Source organism: Microcaecilia unicolor, chromosome 10, assembly GCF_901765095.1.
Source record: "Microcaecilia unicolor chromosome 10, aMicUni1.1, whole genome shotgun sequence".
NCBI lineage: Eukaryota > Metazoa > Chordata > Amphibia > Gymnophiona > Siphonopidae > Microcaecilia > Microcaecilia unicolor.
This window is the reverse complement of record NC_044040.1, coordinates 170,025,044-170,052,842: the sequence shown is the minus strand read 5'-3', so window position 1 is coordinate 170,052,842 and position 27,799 is coordinate 170,025,044. Positions and strand designations below refer to the sequence as shown.

General features: G+C 41.0%; 1 protein-coding gene and 1 long non-coding RNA gene across 10 annotated transcripts in view; one reads left to right on the top strand and one right to left on the bottom strand.

Annotated features, from left to right (window-relative positions):
- Positions 1-18,115, top strand: part of SLC19A3 (solute carrier family 19 member 3) — a 68,981-nt gene extending 50,866 nt beyond the window's left edge. For all 9 annotated transcript variants that reach the window (XM_030216881.1, XM_030216879.1, XM_030216880.1 and 6 more), the window contains 2 exons: positions 2,029-2,170; positions 16,677-18,115. In XM_030216881.1, the coding sequence (XP_030072741.1) occupies positions 2,029-2,170; positions 16,677-16,844 (310 nt within the window). In that variant the 3' untranslated portion in view covers positions 16,845-18,115. The remainder of the gene's footprint in view (positions 1-2,028; positions 2,171-16,676) is intronic.
- Positions 8,313-25,300, bottom strand: LOC115479124. Its single transcript, XR_003943615.1, has 3 exons — positions 24,749-25,300; positions 14,094-14,097; positions 8,313-8,323 (listed from the first exon to the last, which is right to left on the bottom strand). It is a non-coding gene; the product is annotated as an uncharacterized LOC115479124 (long non-coding RNA).
- Between the last annotated feature and the right edge of the window lie 2,499 nt (positions 25,301-27,799).

The following is a 27,799-nucleotide window of genomic DNA, read 5'->3' as shown; positions in this document are numbered from 1 at the left end:
GCTCTCAAATATCTGGATGTGAGACGAGTCATCATCAGATACTTGGAAGTGACCAATGATTTCCGGAAATCGGATCATCTGTTTGTCCTGTTTGCAGGTCCTCGTAAGGGTCTGCAGGCTGCTAAGCCTACAGTGGCAAGATGGGTCAAGGAAGCCATTGCAGCGTCTTATGTGGCCGCGGGGAAGGTGCCGCCTATCCAGCTGAAGGCTCACTCCACTAGAGCTCAGGCGGCCTCGATAGCAGAGGCCGGGTCCGTCTCCTTGGAAGAGATTTGCAAGGCGGCAACTTGGGCTTCGGCCCATACTTTCTCCAGGCATTACCGCTTGACTGTGGCTGCTCGGGCGGAGGCCCGGTTTGGAGCTTCAGTGTTGCGGTCAGGGATTTCAATGTCCCGCCCTGGGTGAGTACTGCTTCGGTACATCCCACCAGTCTATGGATTGATCAGCATGATGATATGGAAGGTAAAATTATGTATCATACCTGATAACTTTCTTTCCATTAATCATAGCTGATCAATCCATAGCCCCTCCCAGATATCTGTACTGTTTATATTCTGGCTGCATTTCAGATTCAAGTTTAGTCTTCAGTTACTGTTCAGGAGGACTTCGTGTTCAAGTTTTTTCAATTGGATTCTTCAAGAGTTGAGACGAGTTTGTGTTACAGTGAGCTGCTGCATTCCTCTCCCCTCCGTTTTACGGGGCTAGATTGAGACATAAATTCTGCCGGCGCTCCCTCCCGCTTCGTGCGGCTGTAGGGCAGCTTTGTGCCCCTCCCGCTTTGGCGGTGTTAGGGTCAGTCAGGTCCTCCCGCGGTTGCGGTTGCAGTATAAGCCAGATCCCCCCGCATCGGCGGGGTGGTGTCCCTCCCCCGCTCTGCGGGGATGAGCTGGACGGATTCCCCTCCCCCACTTGTGTGGGGATGAGCTGGGTTAATTCCCCTCCCCCGTTTCGGCGGTGGTGAGCTGGGCAGAGTGTCCCTTCGTGGGTGTAATTCTCTAAGTGCTGAGTCCTGCGGATGGAGCTTTGATATCGACATACTGAGGAGTTTCCGGCAGCACATGACCACATATAGGGAGGCAAAAGTTTGCTCTCTATCTCCACCTGCTGGTAGATGGACACAACCACCAGTCTATGGATTGATCAGCTATGATTAATGGAAAGAAAATTATCAGGTATGATACATAATTTTACCTTATTTATTGTGTGCACACCTGGAAAACTTTGTATTTAAACTAATCTCAGCACAGCTTACACCATTCCCTTTAAAATGACATGCAGATAAACCACACACAGAAGAGTGTGAGAATGATTTTCAATTTAGGTTACCTCCAAATCTATGGCAGTGAATGAAAGAGGTTTTACCCAAGAACTCACTGGCTGTGCATATCCAAGAAAACTATATAGTCATATGAATATGATACCTGACACCTTCTTGGTTAAAGCATATTTACCTAGGGGCCTCAGACAGATGATGCATGCGGAGAGAAAGGTAGCATGGTGGCAGTGCAAGAAAATTAAAGTCTGGGGGATAGTTTGGATTTACTGTGGAACCCACGCATCTTTTGTACTGAGTAACAAAACTGAAAAGGAGACCAGGAATCAAAATATTTTCTAAATGCTGCTAAACTGATGTTGGCTGCATGCTGGAAGAGGATAGAGATCCTTGAGAGGATTATGTGGTTGGCAAAGACAGGACATCAGAAATATGAAGTTCCTTACAACAGAGAAAAAAATTTACAGATGTATATGGAGTCAAGAGTGGAATGATGGATGCTTGAGCTAAGGGAGTGGGGAAAGGGGTTTAGTAGCTATTTATTGATAACATGTTGGAAAAAATAAGGTCGTGTGTAATGTGTTGATGATACTTGGGAAGTTATGCTTTGTAAATGGCTAAATGTTAGAAACAAGGTATCTGGAATGTGACCGGGGTTGGGGAGGGACATTCAGACATCATAGCTACATGAAGGAAAGTTCTGATTTGTTGGTTGGCCTTATTTTCTAACCTTGCACTAAACATGTCATTCTTAGTTTTCAGATTGCCGTTAATCTGAGCATGGAACGTTATGCTTTAATGTTTGGAGTTAACACCTTTGTGGCCTTGGCACTTCAGACCATTCTGACAGTAATTGTGGTTGATTCCAAAGGTTTGAATCTTGGTATTATTCCTCAGGTAAGGGATGCAAACCTTCCTTTCTCCTCATTTAGATCAGATGCTGGCAAAAGATTCAAGTGTTTATTCCAGTGCAAATGTTACAGGGCATTTTCATTCAAAAACCTGATGTATTTTCCAGAGCGCAACTAAAGTTTAGCACTGAAGCATAACTTTAGTACACCTGCCCCCTATAAGTTTAAGGAAATGGCACCCTAATTAGCTTCATCTAGTTCCTCTGACAATTTCACTCCTTTCTCTTCCCCCACCCCACAAGCAGCACACACACTTTAAAGAGACACTGACCCTGATATTCAGCCACTGGTCAGTGGTTTGCTGTATGCTGCAGCGTTACCCCCAGAAATTCAATGCTGGGCCATGTACTGGCTCTGGCATTGAATTTTTTTTAGTACACGGAGGCAGCAAGAACATAGCCAGTTATGTACAATACTCAGCATTTAACCAGCTATGGTGAACCACATAAAGATAAGCCTGGATGTTATGTGGTTTTCATAGCTGGTTGAATGCCAACTCTGCCCCAGAATGCCCACAAAATAGCTATTCAGCTTAGACAGTAACTGGTAAATGCCACTGAAAATTTGTGGTCAGCCCCCAGACAGGGAGCCAGGAGTCTCTCCTAGCCATTTAAATCACTACTGAATATTCAAACAGGGCAAGCAGAAAACATGGCTCATAAATGCACGCTAGGACTTCACCTGCTGCTGATACATTGGACACTAGCATGCAGGCATTGTCAGGCTAGAGGTCTTCTTTTGTTCTTCTGTTGGTTGCTCTCACCTTAGGGCAGCCCCTTTTATCCTGCACAGCCAATAGCCATAGGGCTGTTTAGGGTAGTGCAGCAGGTGACAAGCAGGAAACATGCTCAAACCATATCTACCTTCTCACAGTTTAGACAATACCGTTTGCATTTGTCCTGTGATTCAGTGCTTGGCGTCTTCTCAGTTAAAACTTGCAGATGGATCTCCCACAGGTTGTTTGTTTGGAAATTATCTATTTAACAAACTAGTCTTGTTGTAAATGTCCAGCACCTGAGCTATGTAAGAACACGATCCTAGTAGGTCAGACTTCATTCACATTTGTTCTGATATCCAGATGCTCAAGAGTATAACAAGTGCTACTAAGTATGGTTATAAAAAGAAAAAAAAGCAGCGGGTGGGATAGGGTCGGGAGACCTGTTCCTGTTAAAGAAATGTATGTGTTACTATATGTGTGTATAAAACTCATCATAGGATATGGTCAGTATCTATAAGCGTACATACTCCCTCTGTATGCTTATGTTAATGATAGATATGGCAATGTTTTAAAAATAGTTTTAATTCCATCAAAGAAAAACACACCACTATCTATTTGCACAGGAGTAGCCTAGTGGTTAGTGCAGTGGACTTTGATCCTGGGGAACTGAGTTCGATTCCCACTGCAGCTCCTTGTGACTCTGGGCAAGTCACTTAACCCTCCATTGCCCCTGGTACAAAATAAGTACCTGAATATATGTAAACCGCTTTGAATGTAGTTGCAAAAACCTCTGAAAGGCGGTATATCAAGTCCCATTTCCTTTTCCCTTTTAAGCACTCATAGGACTACCGATGACATAAGTATAGCCTCATTATATGTCCTGGAAAAGGGAAATCTAAAATTAATTACATGGTTTCAAAAACTAAAACAAAGCTTGTTTTCTGCATAACTGTCAAAACTTGACCAATTTTAATAAGATTTGAGATATATCATCCTGAATAAAATTTCCTATAAGCCTACATGCATGTTGACAACTCACTTAAATGACATTGCCGCCACCTAGTGATTGTCATCATGTTTCACGCAGAAGCCATGTTGCTTTAAACATAAACAGGTACCACATTTTTCAGCCAGAAGGATTTGTATCTAGAGAAAGGTTATGGTTCTCATAGACTGTTGCCAGAGTTCTCAGAAAAGAGGTGGAAGAGGGTAAACATAGAATATGTTTTGAAGAATTTGCGAGAAACAGGCTCAACTGATCATAAGTCAGGAAGTGGCAGGGCCCGCTCAGTTCGCACTGAAGAAAACATCACAACAGTTGAGCCCATGCTGAATCAAGAGGATGCACCTAAAACTGACAAGTCCATTTGTCAAATTAATCAGGCAACCAACAATTCTCACATGGTGTTTCAAATCATCCATTGTGATCTTAACTAGAGGCTAACCAAATTTCAGTTATGGCACCAGAACATGCCTAAAATTATTTTTTGGGCAGGTTTGGCTGAAAGATGTTTTAATTTTGAGTCATGTTTTCTGTTTTGGCTGAAATTGATCATCCGCATTATTTTCGAAAGAGAAAGACGCCCATATTTCAACCCAAATCGGGAGATGGGCGTCTTTCTCCCGTGGGCGCCCAAATCAGTATAATCGAAAGCCGATTTTGGGCATCTTCAACTGCAATCTGTCGCGGAAAAGGCCAAAGTTGACGGGGGCGTGTTGGAGGCATGGTGAAGGCGGGACTGGGGCGTGTTTATCGGCCGAGGAGAGATGGGCATCCCTCAGCCGATAATCGAAAAAAGAAAGGCGTTTTAGTGCAAATTTGGGTCACTTTTTTGGACCCTTTTTTTTTTTTATGAACAAGTCCCAAGAAAGTGCCCTAAATGACCACATGACCACCCCTGACTCCCCCAGTGGTCACTAACCCCCTCCCACCCAAAAAAAAACAACTTTAAAAACTTTTTTTTCCAGCCTGTATGCCATCCTCAAATATCTTATCCTGCTCCATTACAGCAGTATGCAGGTCCCTGGAGCAGTTGTTAGTGGGTGCAGTGGACTTCAGGCAGGTGGACCCAGGCCCATCCCCCCCCCACCTGTCACACTTGTGGTGGTAAATGGGAGCGCTCCAAACCGCCCCCCAAAACCCACTGTACCCACATCTAGGTGCCCCCCTTCAGCCATAAGTGCTATGGTAATGGTGTAGAGTTGTGGGGAGTGGGTTTGGGGGGGATTTGGGGGGCTCAGCACCTAAGGGAAGGGAGCTATGGACTTCAGAGGTAGTTTGCTTTGTTTTTTTAATTGTTACAAGTGCCCCCTAGGGTGCCCGGTTGGTGTCCTGGCATGTCAGGGGGACCAGTGCACTACGAATCCTGGCCCCTCCCACGACCCAGTGCCTTGGATTTGGTCATTTTTGAGCTGGATGCCTTTGGTTTCCATTATTGCTGAAAAATGATACCGCCCAGCTCAAATCCGCACAAATACAATTGCATTTGGCTGGCACAAACTGTATTATCGGAAAAAAGATGGACGCCCATTTTTCTCGAAAATACGGTTTGTCTCGCCCCTTCACGTACCCGTTCTCGGAGATAGACGCCCATGGAGATGGGCGTTAGATTATGCCCCTCCACGTGTTTTCATTGAAAGTGAAAATTTGTGCTTTGTCCCATGTCTCCCTTCCTACCCCTTTCCTCTTAGGCTCAGGTGGGCAACACCTGTTTATCTTATTATTTTTGGTGGTCTAGGGGTGTAGTTGGGGCAGGAGCGATCCCCAGTTACTCCTGCCCTTAAAATGATTGCCACAACTACAGCATCAATCCCTGGTGGTATAAGGTAGTCGGGGGGGGGGAGGGGCGCTACTTTTTTTTTTTTTTACTGTGGTTACAAGTAATAGAGTTATGATTTTGCACAATAATTTAAATGGCAAAATACATAAATACAGTGCTCCAAATAAATGCTTTTGCTAAAAAATACATTTTTTAGCAGGAATTTAAGTCTGTAAATGTGGGATGATATGCACCTTAGGAATTAGCCTCTCTCTGTGAAGTTACGACATCAGCAGTATAAAAACACGGTGGCTTTTACTTTGCTTTCATTAGCTGTGGGCCTTGTACGTGGAGGCTGTTTTGCGTGGAGGTAAAAGTCTTTCATTATTTAAATTATATTCTGGCTTGGATAATATAGGTTTTAGTAGAGGGATGCACAGAGGCGTATCTGGACTCCGGCGGTAGGGGGGCCAGAGCCAGAGGGAGGGGGCACATTTTAGCCCCCCCCCCCCCGGCACCACTGACCCCCCCCCCCCCCACCACCATTGCCAGACCCCCCCGCCATTGCCAGACTCACTATCCCATCACTTCTTTGTTGCTGTTCTTATTATTCCATTTGTACTTCAATCATGTTAGGTATTTCTTAGGCAGAACCGGTAAAACCGTACTACAAATAGAGTCAGCGTCTGGAGGCGGTGCAGAACAGCTTCGCTCACCTTCATCGTCTTCCAAGGAGTTCATGCAGGGGAAGTAGCCAGCGAGCGCCTCAAAGGAGGTGGAGAGGCTGCTGCGGCTCTGGGAGCGCTGCATGCGGAGCCCCACGCTGTCCTGCCGGTGCTGTCTGCCCATTTTAGATGAGCCGTCAGCCGAGGTTCTCCCTTCCGTTGCAGGCTGCAAGTTGCAAAGCTTCGTGTTCTTCTGAGTCTGACGTCCTGCACGTACAACGCGCAGGACGTCAGACTCAGTTTCAAATTCTGAGTCTGACTTCCTGCACGTTGTACGTGCAGGACGTCAGACTCAGAAGAACAGGAAGCTTTGCAACTTGCAGCCTGCTGCAACGGAAGAGAGGACCTCGGCTGGCGGGGGTTGGGGTCCCCCGCCAGCAAAGATCAGCGGTGGTAGGGGGGTCCAGGCTAAAATCTGCGGGGACCCAGGCCCCTGTGGCCCCACGCAGATTCACCCCTGGGGATGCAGACCGTAAGCTCTGACAATCTCAAGTAGCCCTCAATGGTTCATATTCACATAACCAAAACTTGAGATTTTGGTTTCAGCTGAAACCAGATGATGAGTTTCAGCTGCAGTTTCCATTTCAGTGAAAAGCCTTCAGACAGTTTAGGTGGCAGTTCGGTTTTGGCCAAAACTGTTAAAAGAAAAAAAAAAACTCAGCATATGTCGGTCTCTAATCTTTGACCTACGGCATCTTAAACAGAGATGAGGACAAAAGCTAAACCAGAACAACAGTGTTGCTCGTATGACATGGTCCAAGCAATTCTTCACAGGTTTCCCCCACATGCTATTGATTTCATTTGGATACAGATGAAAAACTTTTTTTTTTTTTTTGGGGGGGGGGGGGGGGGTGGTAGCCACATATCAGCACCCAGAATGACCAACTCTATACCCACACTGCAGTGAAGAAGTGCACTATTACTGCCGATCATCTTCTGCATACTTGCTCGGCATTCAGTAAATTGGTCATGGTCTCCACTAGAGTGTCCACAATAAGATGCATGGAGTTTTCTTTGTCAACCCAGGTTCAAATGTTAATAGCGAGTATTAATGTGAAATTTTATTATCACAGCAAATGATACTGGCCATTCAGCGTACCACTGGCAACGTTTACGTTTTTCAGTAAGACAGGGCACTTGCTCATCATGCTCGTGAAACCATCCAGCTGCTGCAGAGAATGACTCCGGATTTCCTTTCACTTGACTTGTGGCCCCTTAACAGGCCAGACCTGAACCCTGTTGATTACAGGATTTGGGGTCTTATGCAGCAACATATTAATGAAAGGTTGATTCATGACATTAATAACCTCAAGCAGCTGTGGTTGATCATTGGAGAAAACTGACTCCAAACATGTGTGCGTGCCAGCAGGGAGCATTTTGAATATTTGCTGTAGGCTTATTGCAAATATATTTAGGATGTTATATATCCCAAATGTTATTGAAATTGATCATTTTAACAGAGTTATGCAGAAAACAAGCTTTGTACAGTTTTTGGGGAGGAAACAATGTATATGCAAAATCTAAAAATGAGGACAAGCAGTCATTCAGTGTTTAGCTCAGTAGGTGAAAGCGTAATTATTGCTGCTCTGCTTTTCAAAGTACATCACAAAGCATTAAAATAGTGGCAGCTGTCAAACTGCTTCATCTGATGAAAATTACAACACATCTTTTATAACATATGCAGGTCAGCTTCCATAGGAGTGGCCTAGTTCTGTACTGGAATCTTGTCATTTTTAAGCAAGAATAGGACACACAATCGTCCTATTGGTCACATAGAGAAAAGAAATGACTGAATTTCACACATCATAACATGGGTAGGATTCTAAAAACAGGTTACAGATGGGGCTATATACTATCCCTATCACACTCCCTTCATTTCTTTAGCCTGTTCTAATCACCTCAACTCCCTCTTCGACTTCTCATACACCAGCAGGTTCCTTTCCATCTTCCCCTCAGGTATACACAATGTTATTATGGAACATGAATCCCCGCCCCCACCATTCCTACTTATCTCTGCATGCTAGCTGTGTATTAAAGTACTGTTCAGGGAAACACTTTTCATTGTTAAAGTTTCATTGAAATTTAAATGGGGCTGTTAAGTATTGTTCCAGTTATAAATTCTCTGTTCAGCATGAAACCTTTAGAGTATCTTAAATCCAGAATACCTAAAAAAAAGAAAAAACACATTTCCCAGCACTACAATATGCTCTTTATGTATTTATTTAGTCATGCTTGTATCCCACAATTATCCAAAAATTAGTTTTGGTTCAATGTGGCTTACATTTAACAATTGTTGGAGATTACATTGATTCAATTATATTTACAAGGTTGTATGATGCTGTGTTTTACAGTGGTTGGCAAGATTACTATTAGAACATATGGAATAGTTCATTGGGTTTCTTGAGAAGATATGTCATAGTTCATTTCTAAATGCAAAGATAACATTACAGTTAGAGATTGTGTATTGTTGTTCCAGAATGATTAGTGCATATTTTACTCATAGAATTTCCTGAAGAGGTAGGTCTTTAGGTCCTTTCTGAACTGGAGGTAGTTTGTGATGCTTCTTATGACTATGGGAATTCAGTTCCACCATTTTGAGCCCAAGTAGCTAAATCCCGCCATGTAGGTGGACTCATATAATACGTTTTTGCAGTTGGGCAGGTGAAGTAGTAGGGAACCTCTGGTTCCTAGGTTTGAATTTCTTGGTGATAGTTTGATCATGTCTAACATGTAGTCCGGTGACATGCCAAACAGTATTTTGAAGATGATTGTGCTGGTTTTGAAAAATAGTCTGGCCTTGATTGGGAGCCAGTGTAGCATTTGCTCTATCATAATTTGACTTTTTGAACATCAATCGCGCTGCTGGGTTTTGGATGGTTTGCAACGATCATAGTAGGTGTTCTTTGCAGCCTACATATGCTGTATTACAGTAGTCTAGTAAGGACAATATCAGCATTTGTACTATAAGACGGAATGACTGGGGAAATAATCTCTGATTCTTCCAAGGGTCAGATGTTTGTCGAGAATGATTTGCTAGTATTTTTATTTGTGTTTCGATTGTGTAAGATTGTTGATCTATTATGAGGTTTTGGTAAGTAGTGGGATTGTGCTGGCTGGATAAAACCAGGAGTTTGGTTTTGCCTCGGTTTAGTTTAAGTTGACAGTCGTGGCCCAATTTTCCATGAGGTCGAGTCCTTTTATGGCCTTATCCAGTATCTCTGTGATGCTGTTATTGAAAAGTATGTACACAGTGACATCATCTGTGCCAGAATGTAGCCCTGAGAGGTACACTACTCGGAGGACAGCCTAAAGAGTCTGTACCTGCAACAATTCAGGTCGATAACAGGACAAGTGGAACGAGCCTTGGATAACTATATACAGTTGTGAACTAACCTGAGTGGGAGAACTGAAGGGATCAAGATTACCCAGAAGTGTCTTGAACAGAACGGTGTATATGAAGAGTAGAAGTGTTTCATTGTTGGCTACAGAAGTTCCAGTAAAATTGGTTTTGCATTTGGTAAAATGACCAGCATACAGTGTGGTTATTGGTAAGAAAGTGAAAGCAGGTGCTCCCAAACTGAGAGAAGCAACAACCCAAACATTCTTTCTGGTACTCCCAAATCCCTGGATCTCTATTCCAGAACATTGACCCACTCCCCAAGCTCAATGGTGGAATTTGTTACTGCATGAATTGTGAGCTGAGTGGAGAAAGAATAGAGCATTGCGAATTAAATTAAGGTTTTTTTTCCCCTGTGATCCGGGTCAGACTGAGTTGAGCCAGTTTGGAGCGTAAGACCCGGGTTACAAAAGGGTTGCAGTAGAGCTGGCTGAGTGCACCAGTTTTATCATGAAATTACTGTGAAAAAATTCAACTGGCATGCTATATAGAATGAGCATGCAAATTCCCTCATATGGTAAACTGGCTCCACCCAGTAGATTCCAGGATGCACCATGAAAGGCAGGGCATCACAATTCCATAAGATGGCACTCCTGCCTGGGGGGGATTGGTTAGGGATGCCTAACCACTCAAGAACATAATAGCCATACTGGATCAGACCAATGGTCCATCTAGCACAATATCCTGCTTCCAACAGTGGCCAATTCAAGTCACAAGTGTCTGACAGCATCCCAAATAGTGGCATGATTCATTCTACTGATCCCAGGGACAAACAGGGGCTTGCCTCATGTCTCTCAACAGCAAACTATGGACCTTTCCTCCAGGACCATGTCCAAACCTTTTTTAAACTCCGATACACTAACCGCTGATACCACATCCTCTGGCAATGAGTTCCAGAGCATAACTATTCATGGAGTGAAAAAAGATTTTCTCCTGTTTGTTTTAAAAGTAGTACTATGTAACTTCCTTGAGTGTCCTCTAGTCATTGCAGTTTTTGAAAGAGAAGAAGCCCTGTTTACTAAGCTGCGCTGTAGGTGTGCACTTCTTAGCATGCGCTAATGACACCCAGTATATCCAATGGGTGTCTCTATCATTAGGGCCCTGTTTACTAAGCTGCATTGTAGGCACACATACCTTTTAGCGTGTGCTAACGATAGAGACACCCCTAGGAATATAATGGGTGTCTCATCCTTAGCGCACACTAAAAAGTGTGCGCGCCTACAGTGCAGCTTAGTAAACAGTGCCCTAAGAGTAAAAAATCAATTTATGTTTACTCATTCTACACCACTCAGTATTTTGTGGACCTCTATCATATTCCCCCTTTGCCATCTCTTTTCCAAGCTGAAGAGCCCTAACCTCTTAAGCCTTTCATCATATGAGAGTAGAGAGGTGTGGTAGCCGTGTTAGTCCACTTTTAAAGGTAATCAATAGAAATAAAATAAAACATGAAAAAGAAAATAAGATGATACCTTTTTATTGGACATTTCTTGATTAGCTTTCGAAGGTTGCCCTTCTTCGTCAGATCGGAAATAAGCAAATCTTGGTAGATGACAGTATATGTAAGTGAGACATCAAAGCATTTCAGTGACAATCTAACAGGGTGGGGTGGAGGTGGATGGGTGAGACAGGGGGGATATGCATGGAGACAGGAGAGTGTCAAACAAAGCAGTGCAAGTTACAATATGGCTTATAATGGGCTAGAAAGCCCAGATCTCTGTTAAGTCCTGTCTGGTGGGTGTCAAAATATTTAATCATTCTGACTTCAAAGGTCTTACGTTCCTGTATTGTTTTAAAGTTACCTTTCAGGATTCTGACCATAAAATCACTAGTACAGTGTTCTGTTTTTGTAAAGTGTTGTCCCACCTCGTGGCATCCTGGCTGGCAGTGGCCTTTTTCATGTGATGTCTGTGTAGGTTAAATCTTGTTTTTAGCATCTGGCTTGTTTCTCCAATATAACATCCTTGGTCACATTTTTTACACTGCATGATGTATACCACATTGGAAGATGAGCATGTGAAGGGTTCCCTTATGTTGAATATTTTTCCTTTGTGAATGACTGTGGAGTCCTGTGAGATGTTTTGGCATAGTTTGCAGCTGGATATATTGCAAGGATGTGTGCCATTCTCTTCTTTTTGAGTCTGTGTTGGGAGCTTACTTCTAATTAGCTTGTGTTTTAAGTTAGGTGGCTGTCTGAAAGCTAGTACTGGTGGGGATGGGAATATCCCTTTCAGTAATTCATCCTCTTGGAGTAGAGGCTGTAGATCTTTTATGATTCTTCTTAATTTTTCCAGTTCTGGGTTGTATGTCACTATAAGGGAGATTCTGTCTGTGGCTTTTTTTTCTTTGTACTGTAGTAGATTTTACAAAAAGATCCATTATTTACAGCCAAGCCACAAGATACCACCATATCTGCTCTGACCCAGGGGACAGAGACAGACACCTTGAAATCCTGACTGCATCCTTCAAACATAAAGGCTACAATCCCAAAATAATCTCCAAGAATATTGCCTCCTCCCTCAAAACACCCAGGCCCTTTGTAGTCAGACCATTGTACAGTGCATTGCAGTAATCCAGTCTTGATGTTACCGTAGCATGCACAACTGGGATAAGATTTATTTATTTGTTGCATTTGTATCCCACATTTTCCCACCTTTTTGCAGGCTCAATTTGGCTTACATTATGCCGTAATGGCGATCGCCATTTCCGGAATGAGAAATACAAAGTAGTATTACATTAAAGTTCATAAATGTTACAGTAAATTATAAAGTAAGTTGATAAACAGTTTATTTCAGGCATAAGAGATAAGGGGGTAATGCGTTAATGTTCATTGGTGATAAGTTCATTGAAGCAGCCAAGTGTAAAGAATTCAATTTTATCTGGTTCTGATAGAGTTTTGATGTTAGGTCATTAATTATGGCTCATTATGGTATGTCTTCTTGAACAGGTTAGTCTTTAGTAACTTCCGGAAGGCTGTTAGGTCGTGCATTGTTTTTAAGGCCTTTGGTTGTGTATTCCACAGCTGTGTGCTGATGTAGGAGAAACTAGATGCATATATTGATTTATATTTAAGTCCTTTGCAACTGGGGTAGTGGAGGTTCAGGAATGTACGTGCTGATCTTTTTGTGTTCCTGGTTGGTAAGTCTGTGAGGTCATACATATATGTCGGGGCCTCACCATGAAGGATTTTATGAACCAGGGTACAGATTTTGAATGCAATTCGTTCTTTCAGTGGGAGCCAGTGTAGTTTTTCTCTTAGGGGTTTGGTGCTTTCGTATTTCGCTTTTCCAAATATGAGTCTGGCTGCAGTGTTTTGGGCAGTTTGGAGTTTCTTAATGATTTATTCCTTGCATCCGGCGTAAATGGCATTACAATAATCCAAGTGGCTTAACACCATTGATTGTACCAGGTTGCGGAATATTTCCCTTGGGAAGAAAGGTTTAACTCCTTTTGAGTTTCCACATTGCATGGAACATTTTCTTTGTTATATTTTTCGTGTGGCTTTCTAATGTGAGATTTCGGTCAGACGTTTCAGGCTATCCGAGACAGGAAGGGTATAGTCTGGGGTGTTAATAGTGGTTTGTTTGTTTGTTCGTGTTATATTGTGATGAGAGGATAAGACATTGTGTTTTTCTGCGTTGAGCTTTACCTTCTCAATGTAAGGAGAGAGGTTGCGTAGCTGTCACAATAGTAGAAGCAGCTCTTGAAGGTTGCTTGGATTTGGGGAATCAGAGTAAGTGTTGAATCTAACTGTATTCCAAGGTTCCTGACTTGTGATTTGAGGGGGAGTTCATACTTCCCAAAAGGGATTTTGATGTCAAGTATGTATCCACTTGTGTTAGGGACCCAAAGAAGCTCGGATTTACTTGGGTTCAGGCAAAGATTGTTGTGTTTAGCCCATATTATATCTACCACTTCATTATACACTAACTCTTATCTTACTTTTTAGGCTTTTATCATTGGTATACAGACCCTTCAAAGTGTGTGGTTTTTTTCCTTGCATCTACAAGTTGCTTAGAAGTTGACAGGGATAATTTGCAACCTTTACTCTGTTCTATCCTTAAACAGCCTGCTTTTCTTTCACTTTTGTTGAAACCTCTGTATTGGGATTTATAATAGTATCCTTCAAGGATACCTCACTCTGAACCATGCACTCTTACATGACTGTGACCTTTCCCTCCCATTCTAATTTAAATGCTTCTCTATCTCCTTTTTAAATGTTAGTGACAGCAGCCTTGTACCATTCCAGTTATGGTGAATCCATCCTTTTGGAATAGGTTTCCCCTTCCCCAGAATGTTGCCTGCTTCGTAACAAATCTAAATCCCTCCTCACTACATTATCATCTCATCCACACATTGAGACTTCGAGCTCTGCCTGCTTCTTGGGTCCTGCCTGTGGAATGGGGAGCACTTCTTAAAATGCTACTCTAGATGTTCTGGATTTTAGCTTTTTACCTAAGAGATTAAATTTGATTTCTAGAACCTCATTCCTACATTTTCCTATGTCATTGGCACCCACTTGTACCAAGTCAGCCGGCTCCTCCCCAGCACTGCCTAAAATCTTATCTAGATGAAGCAAGAGGTATGCCACCATCACACAAGGCAGTCAAGTAACCCAGCGATCCTCATGTCCACCAGCCACCCAGCTATCTACAAGCTTAATGGCTGAATGTCCAACTAATACGGCCGTCCTAACCCCCTTCCCACCTGGGCAGAAGCCCCTGGAGACGCATCCTTTGTGCAATAGGATATTGCATTGCCTGGGGGGCAGGTCCTAGCTACAGGATCACTTCCTGCCCCTCCAACATAAGAGTTCCAGAGCTTAATTATTCATTGGGTGAAAAAATATTTCCTCCTATTTGTTTTAAATGTATTTCCATGTAACTTCCTTGAGTGTCCCCTAGTCTTTGTACTTTTGGAACGAGTAAAAAAATTGATTTACTTCTACTCGTTCTATACCACTCAGGATTTTGTAGACCTCAATCATATCTCCCCTCATCCATCTCTTTTCCCAGCTGAAGAGCCTTAACCTCTTTAGCCTTTCCTCATATGAGAGTTGTTCCATCCCCTTTATCATTTTGTTCGCTCTTCTTTGAACCTTTTCTAATTCTGCTATCTGGGAGATAATCAAACATATGACACTCAGTGCAAAAAGACTATATAGCCCCATCTCGCTGCTGGACTGCTGTCTGCATCTTATTGATAATTCCTTAATTAGTTGCTAAGGGAGCAGGAGTGTGCAGACTGAAGTCACCTACAATTAGTTATATTGTAGTCTATGCTAATATTTAGGGGGTTTTAAAATTATTATTTGTTGGTTCCTCTGTATGCACCTACATAGACTATTTCTAAGAACTAAATACTGGCTGATAGAGATTCCTTATTATCTTTCTAGTCTTCTAATTGGTTTAGGGCCTATAAAGCAAAGATCAGGCCAGGGGTGGGTGGGAATTAAACTCTAAACTGAGGTTTTTCTGTGACTATTTGGCTCTGCTCTACCTTGTAAACTCTAGAACAGTCCTTTAACTGCTAGCCTTTGAAACTGTAATAGAGATTTTAAATGCTAAACAAACTCCTTAAACTGCCTTTGCTAAGTAAGAAGAGTAACATAAAAATAGACACTACCTATTTAACTTCTTAAGTCTACCTTTCCCTAAGTTTATTTCCTAGCAAAGAATTTGTCAGTGAAGTTATTTCTTGCTCTGGAATAGAAAGTTGCATAAGGCCAGAAATTTCACCCATCTCCAATGGAGTCTAATCCACACTCATCCATACCTACTAAAATCAATTCCATCCCTGCAGGAGTTGACACTATTTACTTGCTCACAGCTCTCTGTTTCCTTCCAACCCCAACAGCCTCCTGTGGTTTTCTGGATAGTATTCACTATTCAACCAATGAGTGACCTCTGGGCATTCCAAGCCTCATTCTGGCGCTTCAGCTGCCTCTCACCATACTTTTCAAGCCTCATTCTGGCAACTGCCTCTTTCAGTGCATTCCAAGCCTCATTCTGGAGTCACCAGAGCTTTTGACTTCAGTCCTGCAGGAATCCTATGGCAACGTCTTCCATACCCACAGGATTAACAAAATCCCTATTCCCATTCAGGTCTGTACTCTGGAAGTCCTCTCAGAACACCTCTTCTGGATACCAAGAAGGACCTTATAATTAAAAAAAAAAAAAAAAAAAAAAAAGACAGGCAGGGGAAGGAAGGGGTCTATTAGCATGCCAGGGATTTTTGTGTTGCTATTGGAGGGGTGAGGTGCCCACTCTACTACCCACTCTACTATGTTTTAATAGATCTGGTTGGGGCAGTTTGGGGAGGGTCAAAAGGCCAGTGCAAGAAAGTAAGCTGGGGTAGGGTAGGCAGGTTGGATTGAGAGAGGGGGGGTTGCATTAGCCACCCATTCCTCTCAACCAATCATTGTACACTGCCCCGAACCTAGCGAAAAGGTTCTCATGCTAAATATGCAAGTTTTTGGGTTTTTTTTGCAGTCTTGGTTACCCTGCATTTTAATGCAGGTTACAGTAAGGTTTTATGTATGAGGTAACAGCTGTACTGAAACCGTTCTTGCATTGCTCGGCCAGGAAAATCTAAGGGTTTAACCACATTAAACCCACAGTAATGCTTTCTGCATCAGCCCTTCTGTTACTTCTTTTGAGCAATTACCAGTAGTAAAGCTATACTACAGAGAATACTTTCATGGCACTAGGCCTCTCTTTCTTTTTAAATCATTCAATTTTTCTGAAAAGTAGGCAGGTACAGTAGAAAATGGTAAGATGATGTCATTTCCTGTGATTTTTATAGTAACATTGAAAAGACAAAATCAGATTATTAAATATAGCAAAAATAGCTACAGTTAATCATGCATTCTAATTCTCACTTCAATTTTTTTTCAGTTTCTAATATATGGATGCTACTTTGCAGTAATAGCTGGAATTTTCCTCATCAGGAGCATATATACAATTATTTCAATCAAATTGAAGAAGGAATCACATAACTTGCCCCAGGACCAGTCCAGTGATGGAGAACCAAGTGTCAGAGGAACAGCATACAACCAGTATTGAAACAAAGCTATAGTGGCAATAATTTTAATGTTTGGTTTATTAGTATGGTAAAAAAGTTAGATGATGTCTCAAAACAAGGAATCATGTCATGAAAGCTGGGAGACCTAGAGGCAGCACAAGTATTTCTTCACAGAAAGGGTGGTGCTTAGTTTGAACAGCCTCACACTGGGAGGAGGCAGGGGCAAAAATAATTCAGACTTAAAGCATGGAACACCACAAAGGATCATTAATGGTGGGGAAGCAAATGTAAATCTTTAAATCAAGTGGGAGGACTGCACTACTGCAGTTGAGAGAGAAAATAACAGCAGTAAGTCTTAGGTATTTCATATTAGTGGCAGTAGCATTTGTCTGTGAATAAATGAACAAAATCTAGATAATTTACTTCAGCTATGAGAAATTATACTGATTTTCACTGACAAAGCCTACCAAGAGCTGCTTGATTCTTTTACTCTAAACAGAGCTCTATACCTGGCAGTCTGACATCCCCCCCCCCAAAAAAAAAAATCTTTGATGCAAGCGAAATGTGCTAAACATTAAAACGTGTGCCGCTTGGTGATTGTTTCTCAGCATAGTTTATGCTGTACCTTGGGATCTTTTAGCCTATTTGTTTACTGTTATCGGTGGCTGAGAAAATTTGTTTGACTCCTGAGGCAGGCGCTATTGGCACCAAAACGCAGGACTGCATCAAGGCCTTTGTTTAAATAAACCTACTGTTTGGAAACAGATTTGGTCTACCCCCTGCTTTTTGCTTTTGTTTCACAACTGCAACAAGTACCAGCCAAACAACTACAAGGATTTTCCAGTCATTTTACAAGTAAGTGGTTTATAGGTACCCTAGATAACGATATTTATCTTTAAACAACTTTTATTGAAGAAAATGAATAAAAATACATGAAGACAATTTTATACAACTTGAATCCTAATTCTTCGCCCCCACCTAAAATCCAAATCAACACTCAGACTCTGAAGAGCCTGGAACCCTACAGACTATAAACAAAATCACAATCCCATAATACCCCCCCCCCCCCCCCCTCTTATTGACAGTTTTATTAATTAATTCACCACAATCTAAGCTAGTGTTGAAATTCACACAAAAGGCTGATGTTGCACGGTGGGGGGGGGGGGGCAGATGTCTGACTGCACAAAGATGTTTGGAGGAGACAGGCGACCCTGAAATGTGATTAAAAAAAAAAAAACTAAAGTGCAGCCCTAATATATATATTAAGACTGTACTTTTATTGCTGAATTGAAAGAATGAGCCTGCACTGAACTGAAAGGAGAAAAAAAAAATATATATATATATATATAATTTTTTTAAATCTATCTTTCTATTCAAAGCAGGCTCATTAAAAACAATTTTCCCTGATTTTTCTGCTTTTTATCATTTGTTTTTCAATTATGTACTTTTTTTTTTTTAAAGCATACATTGTGTACACACACTACTGTATACACGTTTATTCATGGATGTATGTGCAGACACACATTACCCCCCCCCCCCCCCCACACACACACACAAACACACTTTTTATAGAGCTGCACAGTAACTCCGACACAGCCCCTTCACTTTGAAAGGGCCGTGTCAGCATTACCGCACTGGCAGCTGCTAGAGCAGCTTTGTAAAAGGGTTGGGGGGGGTAAATTTTTAGGTACCCAGATGAACTAAATGCCTGCTCACACATGCATAGCCCTAGCACTAGCATAGCATTATATCATGTTCTGGCATAGCACATGCTTCTTCCAGTGCATGAAAAACAGTGCTGCTTTTTTTTTTTTTCATATATATATATTTTAAAAAGATTCCCTAACCTTTTAATACAATCATGGCAAAACTAATACCTCAGGTCTGGGTTTTTTAAATGACCTACTATGAATATTAATGGGCTACAGCTGCATATGTCTGCTTTAAGACTAGGTAAATTTGCACATGGTTACTCTGAAAATTTGAACTAGTTGAGAGGCTCTTACATAGTTTACATTTTCCTTGCAGCAGCTTAATTGAGGCTGGAAGAGGTGCCTTAGTACAATTTCCACTGTAGACACCTATTTCCAGAGTTATTTTGCCAAGGTATAAGGAAGCCATGTATATGGGCTTAGCTCAGAATGCACACAGATGGTCTTTCTCATAAACTTACTGATTCAAATTACAGTATTTCATTCTTATATGCTGAATACTACCTTTGACTACAGCCCTACAAAAGAAAACATCTGTACAAATACTGCAGCATTTTACTTTTTCCACAAGAGCACATACTCAGAAGGTAGGGACTGCATGTTAAATTAGCAAGACTGTTCTTTACATTTGTGCTGGTTACCATGACAAACCTTTTTTTTGTAACCATTGTTCATTTATATGCCTTGCTCATTTTCAGAACGCCTACCACCATTAGAGAAAGTTTTCCTCCTAAACTCAGTTTGGAATAGTGTTAATACAGAAAGAGCAGCCAACTAGAAAAGTTTCCAAAACTGTCTTTCACACAGTCAAAAGGGACAAAGGAATGTGTGCTGGCCTGACAAAAGTCTGCTGCTTTTTACTCAACACAATGGAGGCAAAGCTAGCGGTCAACTAGAAAGCTGAACACACATCACAAGAAAACAGTTAAAAGTGATGGCAACATTTGTTTTGCTTTCTTCACCATTACAGGTAATGCATTTCAAAGCCAATTTACTCAAGTAAATAGATCTGTCTGAAAACAACCTTCTTATGCCCAGCTAAAATTACATGTAGAGGGATATACAAAAGAATCCCAAAAACACATGCCCCACCCCCATCACCGATAAACTGAATAGCAGGCCCAGAGAACGTAGATGCTTTTACTGCATGTACCTTATTTTCAAAATGAACTTCCCTGCAGCAAAATTTCAAAGCAAAGCCACCTAGGTATGTGTGGTAGAAGACTTTGCATCTATATAGGCTATTTGAAAGTTATTCCTATGTAATTTACAGCACAGGAAAAACAGTATCCAACGCTAACAATTACAATTTGCATTCAATGTGCCCCTTATTTTTATACCACATAAATACTTCTATAAAGAACATTTTCCTCTTGCCACACTACATGAGGCATTTCTGTAGCAGGCAGATAAGCAGTCCAATATTCCAATTCTAGATTTCAGCTTTGTATCACAATACAATATATGGAAGAATAAGGAACAGACTTGGATGAGAAAACTAAAACTTGAACAGATATAAGGTTAGGCAACCAACAAATTATACTCTCGTTGCTCTGACTGACCATTTCTTCATACCTATAGCTGAAAACTTTCATGGTATTTCATATGACTAAAAACATTATTAGATTATCTAGTGCCTTTGGATTAAAGCACTCAAAACAAAAACAGAATATATGGAAGCAGCATGTAATTAACCTATTAACTCGCAGGTCTTTTCCAATAATCTGTGAAGGAACAGGGAAAAAAATCTTCAAATAAAGGCGGCATACAGCGGTACCTTCACATTCTGAGGAAAGCTATTCTAAACTGAGCTCAGGTACAGTCTCAGAAGACTAAAAGGCGTTGTTTGTAAATTAAAAAAAAAAAAAAAAAAAAGCAATACCAGAGGCCATTTCCATAGCTTCCCAATCGTTCACAAATAGAAGGCTTAAGTACAGAGTAGAATATGGAAGAGTTGGTGACACATCCTGAAATACAAAACAGTAGCTAGGAGGAAAACAATGACAACCCCCCCCCCCCCCCCCCCCCCCCCCCCCCCCAGAAAAAAAAACCCCAAAACATATCTTTAGCAGCTCTGAGAGACCATGCATTAGGTCTCTAGTAATGCAACAAATGGACCGAGATAATCAAGCTTTGGATTTTGAGAGTACACATGTCCTAAGTTTAAAGGTCATCTGAGGAGTTTGTAAAAGAAGCATCCCATTGAACTAACTATTCCCATACCAGATTTACCAGTATCTGTGATCTTGCAAAGATTAGGAATCAAACCAAAGTTATGAGGGAAGTGTCATTCAAATGCATTTTAAGTGTTAAACTGTTACTGGTGTGCTGCGGGTGATGCAAGCAGTCAAGCGAAACCAGTGACTAGCAAATGAAAAACTACCACCCATCTCTGCAATTGCTGTAAAATACCATTTCAAATATATGAAAAAAAAACCCTTATTTCTAAGGTAAGTTAGAATTTTTCTGCTATTGGTGACCTCACCAATAAACAAAATGTTCCAGGTTAGTTTAACTGAATAATACCATCTTCAAAACTTGCTTTATATATATATATATATATATATATATATATATATAATATCAAAAGCCCACAGTCTAATGTAGGTGTAGCTTCTACTTGTTTTATGCTGGTCAAGATTAAAAACCAAACTGATTTGCTACCCTTCTAATGTAGCATATTCTTCCGTTCCCACATTTTGCAGAAGTAGTAAGAAAACACTTTAATCATTTTTAAAGATACAGTTTAAATTTGACCACGAGTGTTTCTCACAGATTTCAAATTATAGTGCTCTCTCTCTACTTTAGGGAATAGAGGTTCCTGTTGGCTAAACAGTAAAAATAAGAACAGAGGTTGAAAAATGTGCAGATACACTATGCATATATAGTAATAAATGTGGAGGGCCATTTTCGATATGACATCTAAATCTGATTTTGGACATTTTGCTGAAAATGTCCAAAAATGGAAGCAATTTTCAAACCAGAAAAACATCCATTTCCTAGACGTTTTGTGCTCAGTGCGTTTTTCTTTTGTGACATTATTAAAAACCAAACAAAAAGACATCTCAGCAGAGTAGTGGGGTTTCCTAGGGGGCACTGCAGTAGACTTCACATAAAAGGTCCCAGGTATATATCTCACTGTTACTTTTATTATTTATAGGGAGCTCTCCAAAACCCACTATACACCACTACAATAGCCCTTAAGGCTGCAGGTGTCACCGGTATGTGGGTACAATACTTTTTTAGTGGTTTGTTTGGTTTTTTTTAGGTCTTACAGTTTCCACAAGAGTAAGAGTGGGATATGGGCCTGGGTCCCTTTCTCTACAGTGTACTGCACAGACCACTAGGCTACTCCAGAGATCCACTTGCTGCTGTAATAGGCCTGGCCATAACATCTGAAGCCATCATAAAGGCTGGCATGTACTGTTTCTTTCACATCTTTGGGGTGTGGGAGGGGGGTCAGTACTGGTGGACGGGTCATGCCTTAATCTCTGCTGTGGACATTTAGGGCACCTTTTTGTGACTTGGTCATGACTGAAATAGCTCTAGACCAAAATGTCTTTTAGCCCTGGATGTTTTTGATTTGTTCCAGTATAGCATAAACATATCCAAGTTTTTGGGAATGCACAAATCCTGCTCCCAACATACCCTCTTGTGATTTGGATGCACTGCAGATGAACTGCATAGAAAACTAGTTTTAAAGATAGGTTTCAAAAATAGTGATTTGGACATTTTAGGGGGAAAAAAAGCCATCAGCTGCTTTTTGGATGTTTTCCCCTGTTTTGAAATGAGCCCCTTTGTACCTTAAGATCTGAACTATACAGAGAACAAAAAAGGGGGGTCTAAAAGATCAGACAAATTCAAATGAAAGAAAATAGAAAACCTTTTTGGTTTGATGAAAGACACCTTAACTTTTTTGGCTATAGGCACTCATTTTAAATTTTCACGATTCATAGCACATTGCAACAGCAACCACATCTGCATCTTGTTTTAACAAGGTAAGTTAGAGGCAGTTCAAAGGAAGACCACCAAAATGTTGTGGGCCCTGCACTATAAGCAGTATGTACACAATTAAGGAACCAAAGATGTATTCTCTAGAAGAAACAAGGGAAAGGGGAGATGTGATACAAATACTTTAAGTATTGAGCAAATTTCAATTCCATACCAATGGCAATATTTTCCATAGAACTAAAGTGTTAGGGCAAGGGGTCATCATCATCATCATCATATGAAGTTGAAGGGTGATAGGCTCAAAGGAAATGAAAGAAAAAGTTACTCACCTATAACAGATATTCTCTGGAGGATAGCAAATTGCATATTCTTATTGATGAGCGATGTCATCCAATGGAGCCTGCATGATAAAGCTCCCCAGCTTATTTTCTAGAAGCTTTTGGAAGTGTTAATTTTGTATGTGTGTATCTTCTAGCTTGCCACTATTGCACAGGACCTGGTCAGTCTAATATATATAGCTTATAGAATTAAGCTCCAAGGAGAGGTGGGTGAGTATGTAAGAATATGTATCTTGCTGTCCTCAGAACACCTATTACTGGTAACTTTTCTCCAAGGACAAACAGGCTGCTATATTCTTATTCATGGAAATACCTAACTATCTTGAACAAAAATAGGGAAGGGCTATAACTTATAATTACATTCCTTCAGTTCTTTAAAGGCAGCTCAGAACGGAAAGAAATGGGCCTGGAAGCTACAGTTGGATTCTAGACACCAAATAGATTCTGAAAAACTGACCAAACTGATTGTGTCGTGAGTCCTGTTCCAAACAGTAATAATATGTGAATGTGTGGACTAAAGATTACATTGTAATATCCTCAATGGAGGCTACCAAGTGGGTTAGTTATGCAGCCTGGGTATAAGTAAAGGAAATGCAGTCTACCAGCCAAGTTGTGTTTCCCAATAGTAGCTCCCATCTTGATAGGATCAAGCAAAACAAAAAGCTGGGACTGGTTTTAGTCCGCTCCACAGAGAAGGCCAAGGCTATCTTGCAGTCCAAAGTGAGAAGTGCACTTTTACCCTCATAGGCATGAAGTTTTTGAAAAAAAGTGTTGGTAGAACAGACAGGTAAAAGGGTAAAAATACCTTATGAAGGAACTATGAATGTGTGTGCGTGAACAAGGCGTGAAAAGTTGAAAACTTTTGCGTAATATGGATCTGTTATTAAGGCCTAGAGCTCACTGACAGCCATAAAAAAAAAACAACTTTCCAGGTCAGATACTGCAGGTGACAGGCATCCAGTGGTCAAGGTCCTGTTATACTATAAGGGCTTTAATAGGAGGGTTCAATAGACGGAAGCCTTGCATGAATTGAACAACTAAGGGCTGTGCAGAGATGAGTTTATCTTCTATTCTGTGATGGTAAGTGCCAACTGCAGAAAAGTGGATGCTAATGGAGTTAAGACCTGACTCAAATGGAGAAGATATTCAAGCAGTTTTTGTGTGAATCAGGAAAAAGGATCTAGGGCAGTGGTTCCCAACCCTGGTCCTGGATGCACCCCAGCCAGTCAGGTTTTCAGGATATCCACAATGAATATTCATGAGAGAAATTTGCATGTAGTGGAGGTAGTGAAATATATCGTTTGCAGGCTCACACTGACTGCAATACTACAAATTGTGTGTATGGCATAAAATGTCCCTGTGAACTATGGTACATTGGATTGACTACTAAAAAGATCAAAGTTAGGATAGCACAGCACCTCAGTAATCTCCGTACTAAACGAATGGAAGCTCCATTGGTTTCACATTGGGTGGATGTCAAACATGAAGTTCAGGATCTTCGCTTTGTAGTTTTGAGTCAAATTAGTTTTGAAAGAGGAGGTAATGTGCCTCGCATGCTATTGCGAAAAGAACAAAGGCTAATTTACCTTTGGAACACTGTAAGCCCCTACGGGTTAAATAAAGAAGTAGAGTGGTTAAACTTGTGAGAGGGTATTTAAAGTCAGTCCCTTTGAAGCCTTGGTATGCGCATGTGTGAGCGTCTTTTGAGGCGTTGCTACCGACACATCCAGGATTGTTAAATTTGTGAGAGGGTATTTAAACTCAGTCTCCGTGAAGCCTTGGTATGCGCATGTGTGGGCGTCTTTTGAGGCGTTACCACCGGCACATCCAGGATTGTTGAATGCTTGGCCACCTGTAGAGCCGGTAAGAGTTTATAATACTGGTTTTTAAAAGGATTGTAATATTGTTTGTGAAACACAAATGTATGCTATTATTGTTGTTTACATAGATTACTGACCCCTGAAGACGCATAATTTGCGAAACACGATCGTGTAGGGTCCGTGTACAAGTGTTTCAGTAAACAAATGAGAGGACAGCTGCAGTGAAGCAGTTTGAAAGTCAAGGAAAAGATTCACATTAGTCCCGTGAAGAGTGGAGTCACGGTGAATGGAACTACTGTCATTCAATACTACAGCACATAGTAAATCAGTTGTGGTTTACGATGGAATGTAACTTTTTGTTTTAACCTGCTGTGGTGGACAATTGATTTAATCAATGGACTAATTTTCACATGGTAACAGAGTTCACAGCAGGTTATCAATAGATCAAGAGAAGATCGTAATGAAGAATAAGTGCTTTGAATGTCAGTGTAATTTACAAGTTTCACACCAGTATTGCTATTGAAAGCAAAACATTTTGTTACAAGATTATAAGTGATTCTATTATTCCGGGTGTTCTAATGTTATAGAGTTTGATATTTTGATATTAGTTTTATAAATGTGAATTAGAGTGAATGGATGAATGAATGAATGGTAGATATATGGGGATTTTAGACAATAATTGTTAGGTTTATGAGATTAATTGATGTAATAAAGATAAATATAAATGCAATAGTTGTTGAGTATATTGTATGAATTTAGTGCAACTATTTATTGAATGATACCTTAGACAACATTATGAATATTAATTGTGGATATCCTAAAAACCTGACTGGCTGAGATGCCTCCTGGACCAGGTTTGGGCAGTTTATAACGTGAGTTTATAACGTGCAAACTGAAAACATTTTCAGTTTATTTGGCTTCTTCCCCAATTTTTGGGCTTTTAAAAATTCATTTCACACACTTTAAACATTTAAAGTACATTAAGTTGTAGGTTAATGTAATCAATTTATCACCAAGCTTCAGGTAATTTGCAATGACACCTTATATTAACAATTCAATATTACAATAAAATCATAAGGCTGGGTATTCATAAGCATTTGCATAGAGGCTTCTACCGCTATTCTTACAGACTACTTTGGCACCATTCAGATAGCACCAGGGCAGAATGTGGATGTTTTGCTTAACTTTACTGACAGATGGTGATATTCAGCTGCTATGCATATGGTTATGTGAATACACCATATGGATGTACACCACTAATACAATGAACCAGCCACTAGGGGGCTTACATACCACCTGCAAGCCTGAAACCTGTCTAATGCCAAGGAGAGCACTTTGAGAGTACTGGCAACTTTGGTGCCCTTGGCACTGTGCTTCAAGAGGGGAGTGATGCTGGTGTGCCTTGGCCTTAGCCCAGCATCCCACATCAGCATCCATCCCTCAGTGGTGACAACAACAAAGCTTTCCCTCTTCTGCAGGAGGTGGAGGAAAGAAAGGAAATCGAAGGATGCCCGATCCCAATGGCCCCTCTGCACACTGGATTGAGGGAGGCAGACACTCTCAATATTGATGCCTCCTTAGTGTCTGATGCAGGTTCCCAAACCATGGGGACCAATGTGCCCAAATGTTGATGCCAATGGACCAGAGTTTTCAGTGCCTAAAATCTTTTTGCACTGCTTCACAAACTCTGATCCCTATCCTTGAGATCTCCCAACAGTTTACAAGAGGAAGAATCATGATTGAGTTTCAGGCACCAGTTATAGGTATTTGTGATGGACATGGTCCTACTGCACCGGGTATACTTTTTAAAAGGCGCTTTCTGCTGGGACACACGGAAAAATAGCTGCAATGAAATCAAATGACTATTATGAATTGACCTGGCCAACTGTTCAAAACCTAAGAGGGCCTAGTGGGCCATGGAAAGCTTCCCGTTGCTCCTTTCATAGTGGGAGCAGTTACCATCAGCAGGAGGTGGCCTTAGTAACCAGCCCATTTCTGAGGCATTGGAATCCTCCCTGTGAAATTTGAACTGAGCAATTTGGATTCATTTCTTCCCGGCACACTCTCTAGGGCTTTTCAAATCACTGCAGTTTCACAGACTGAACTCACAACTGTTTCCTGTCACTCCTGCTTCCATAGTGGGAGTGGTTGCCAACATCAGCAGAGGTGGCCATAGTAACCAGCCCACCTCTGAGGCACTGGAATCCTCCCTGCACTGTGAAATTTGAACTGAGCAATTTTGATTCGCTTCTTCCCTGCACACTCTCTAGGGCTTTAACATCACTGCAGTTTTGTTGACTGAACTCATAGCTGTTTCCTGTCACTCTTGCTTCCATAGGGGAAGCAGTTGGAGTGGCCACAGTAACCAGCCCACCTCTGAGGCATCACACCAAAGGGGTACACCTAAAGGGAATGTCCCTTAGTGCATGCCTTCATACATCTATTGGAGGTCTTCTCTATATTCTCACCCTTTTAGGTTTGTTATTCTTTTAGCTGAATAATATAATCACAACTGCTTTTTTTTTAAATTTTGTTTTCATTATGCTTATCACACTTTTGACGTCACACAGACATTGAGTGATTGTTTCAAAGTATTCCTTACAGCATGCTAAGAGTCCTGCTATATTGTTTAATTTCTTTTCTCATTCTATCTGGACACTTCATTCTACTAATGGGTTTGATTCCTATTTTGCTATCCCAGTGATGTATTCTACCAGATATTATCCTTATTAGTTACCAACTTATCACCAAACAAATCCCTCTGGTTTTGCTCCTAGCTATTTGAGTCTCAATGATCCAAACATTGTGCCTTCTACTAAACATCATACTTAAAAAAAAAAAAAAAAACTCCAAAAACTTTTGTAATAAATGCCACTTGACTAAAGTCCCATGGTTGAGCAACTTTACTTGTTCTTATATTTCTCTGGTTATGCCCATGCTCGTTCAGTTGCTACCAAAGCTGTAATTAGTAAAGACTGGATAATAGATGCTGAATTTGATTTTGTTATAATCTCTGAAACTCTGTTTCACATAGAAGATTAGCCTGTTATTCTAGATGTATGCCCACCCAGTTATTCTGGTCTTCATTTCCCTAGGGCTATAAAAAAAAAAAAAAAGTGGGGGGGGGAGGTAGTTTAGCTATCATCTATAAATCTTAGGTAAAAACAATCTCTGA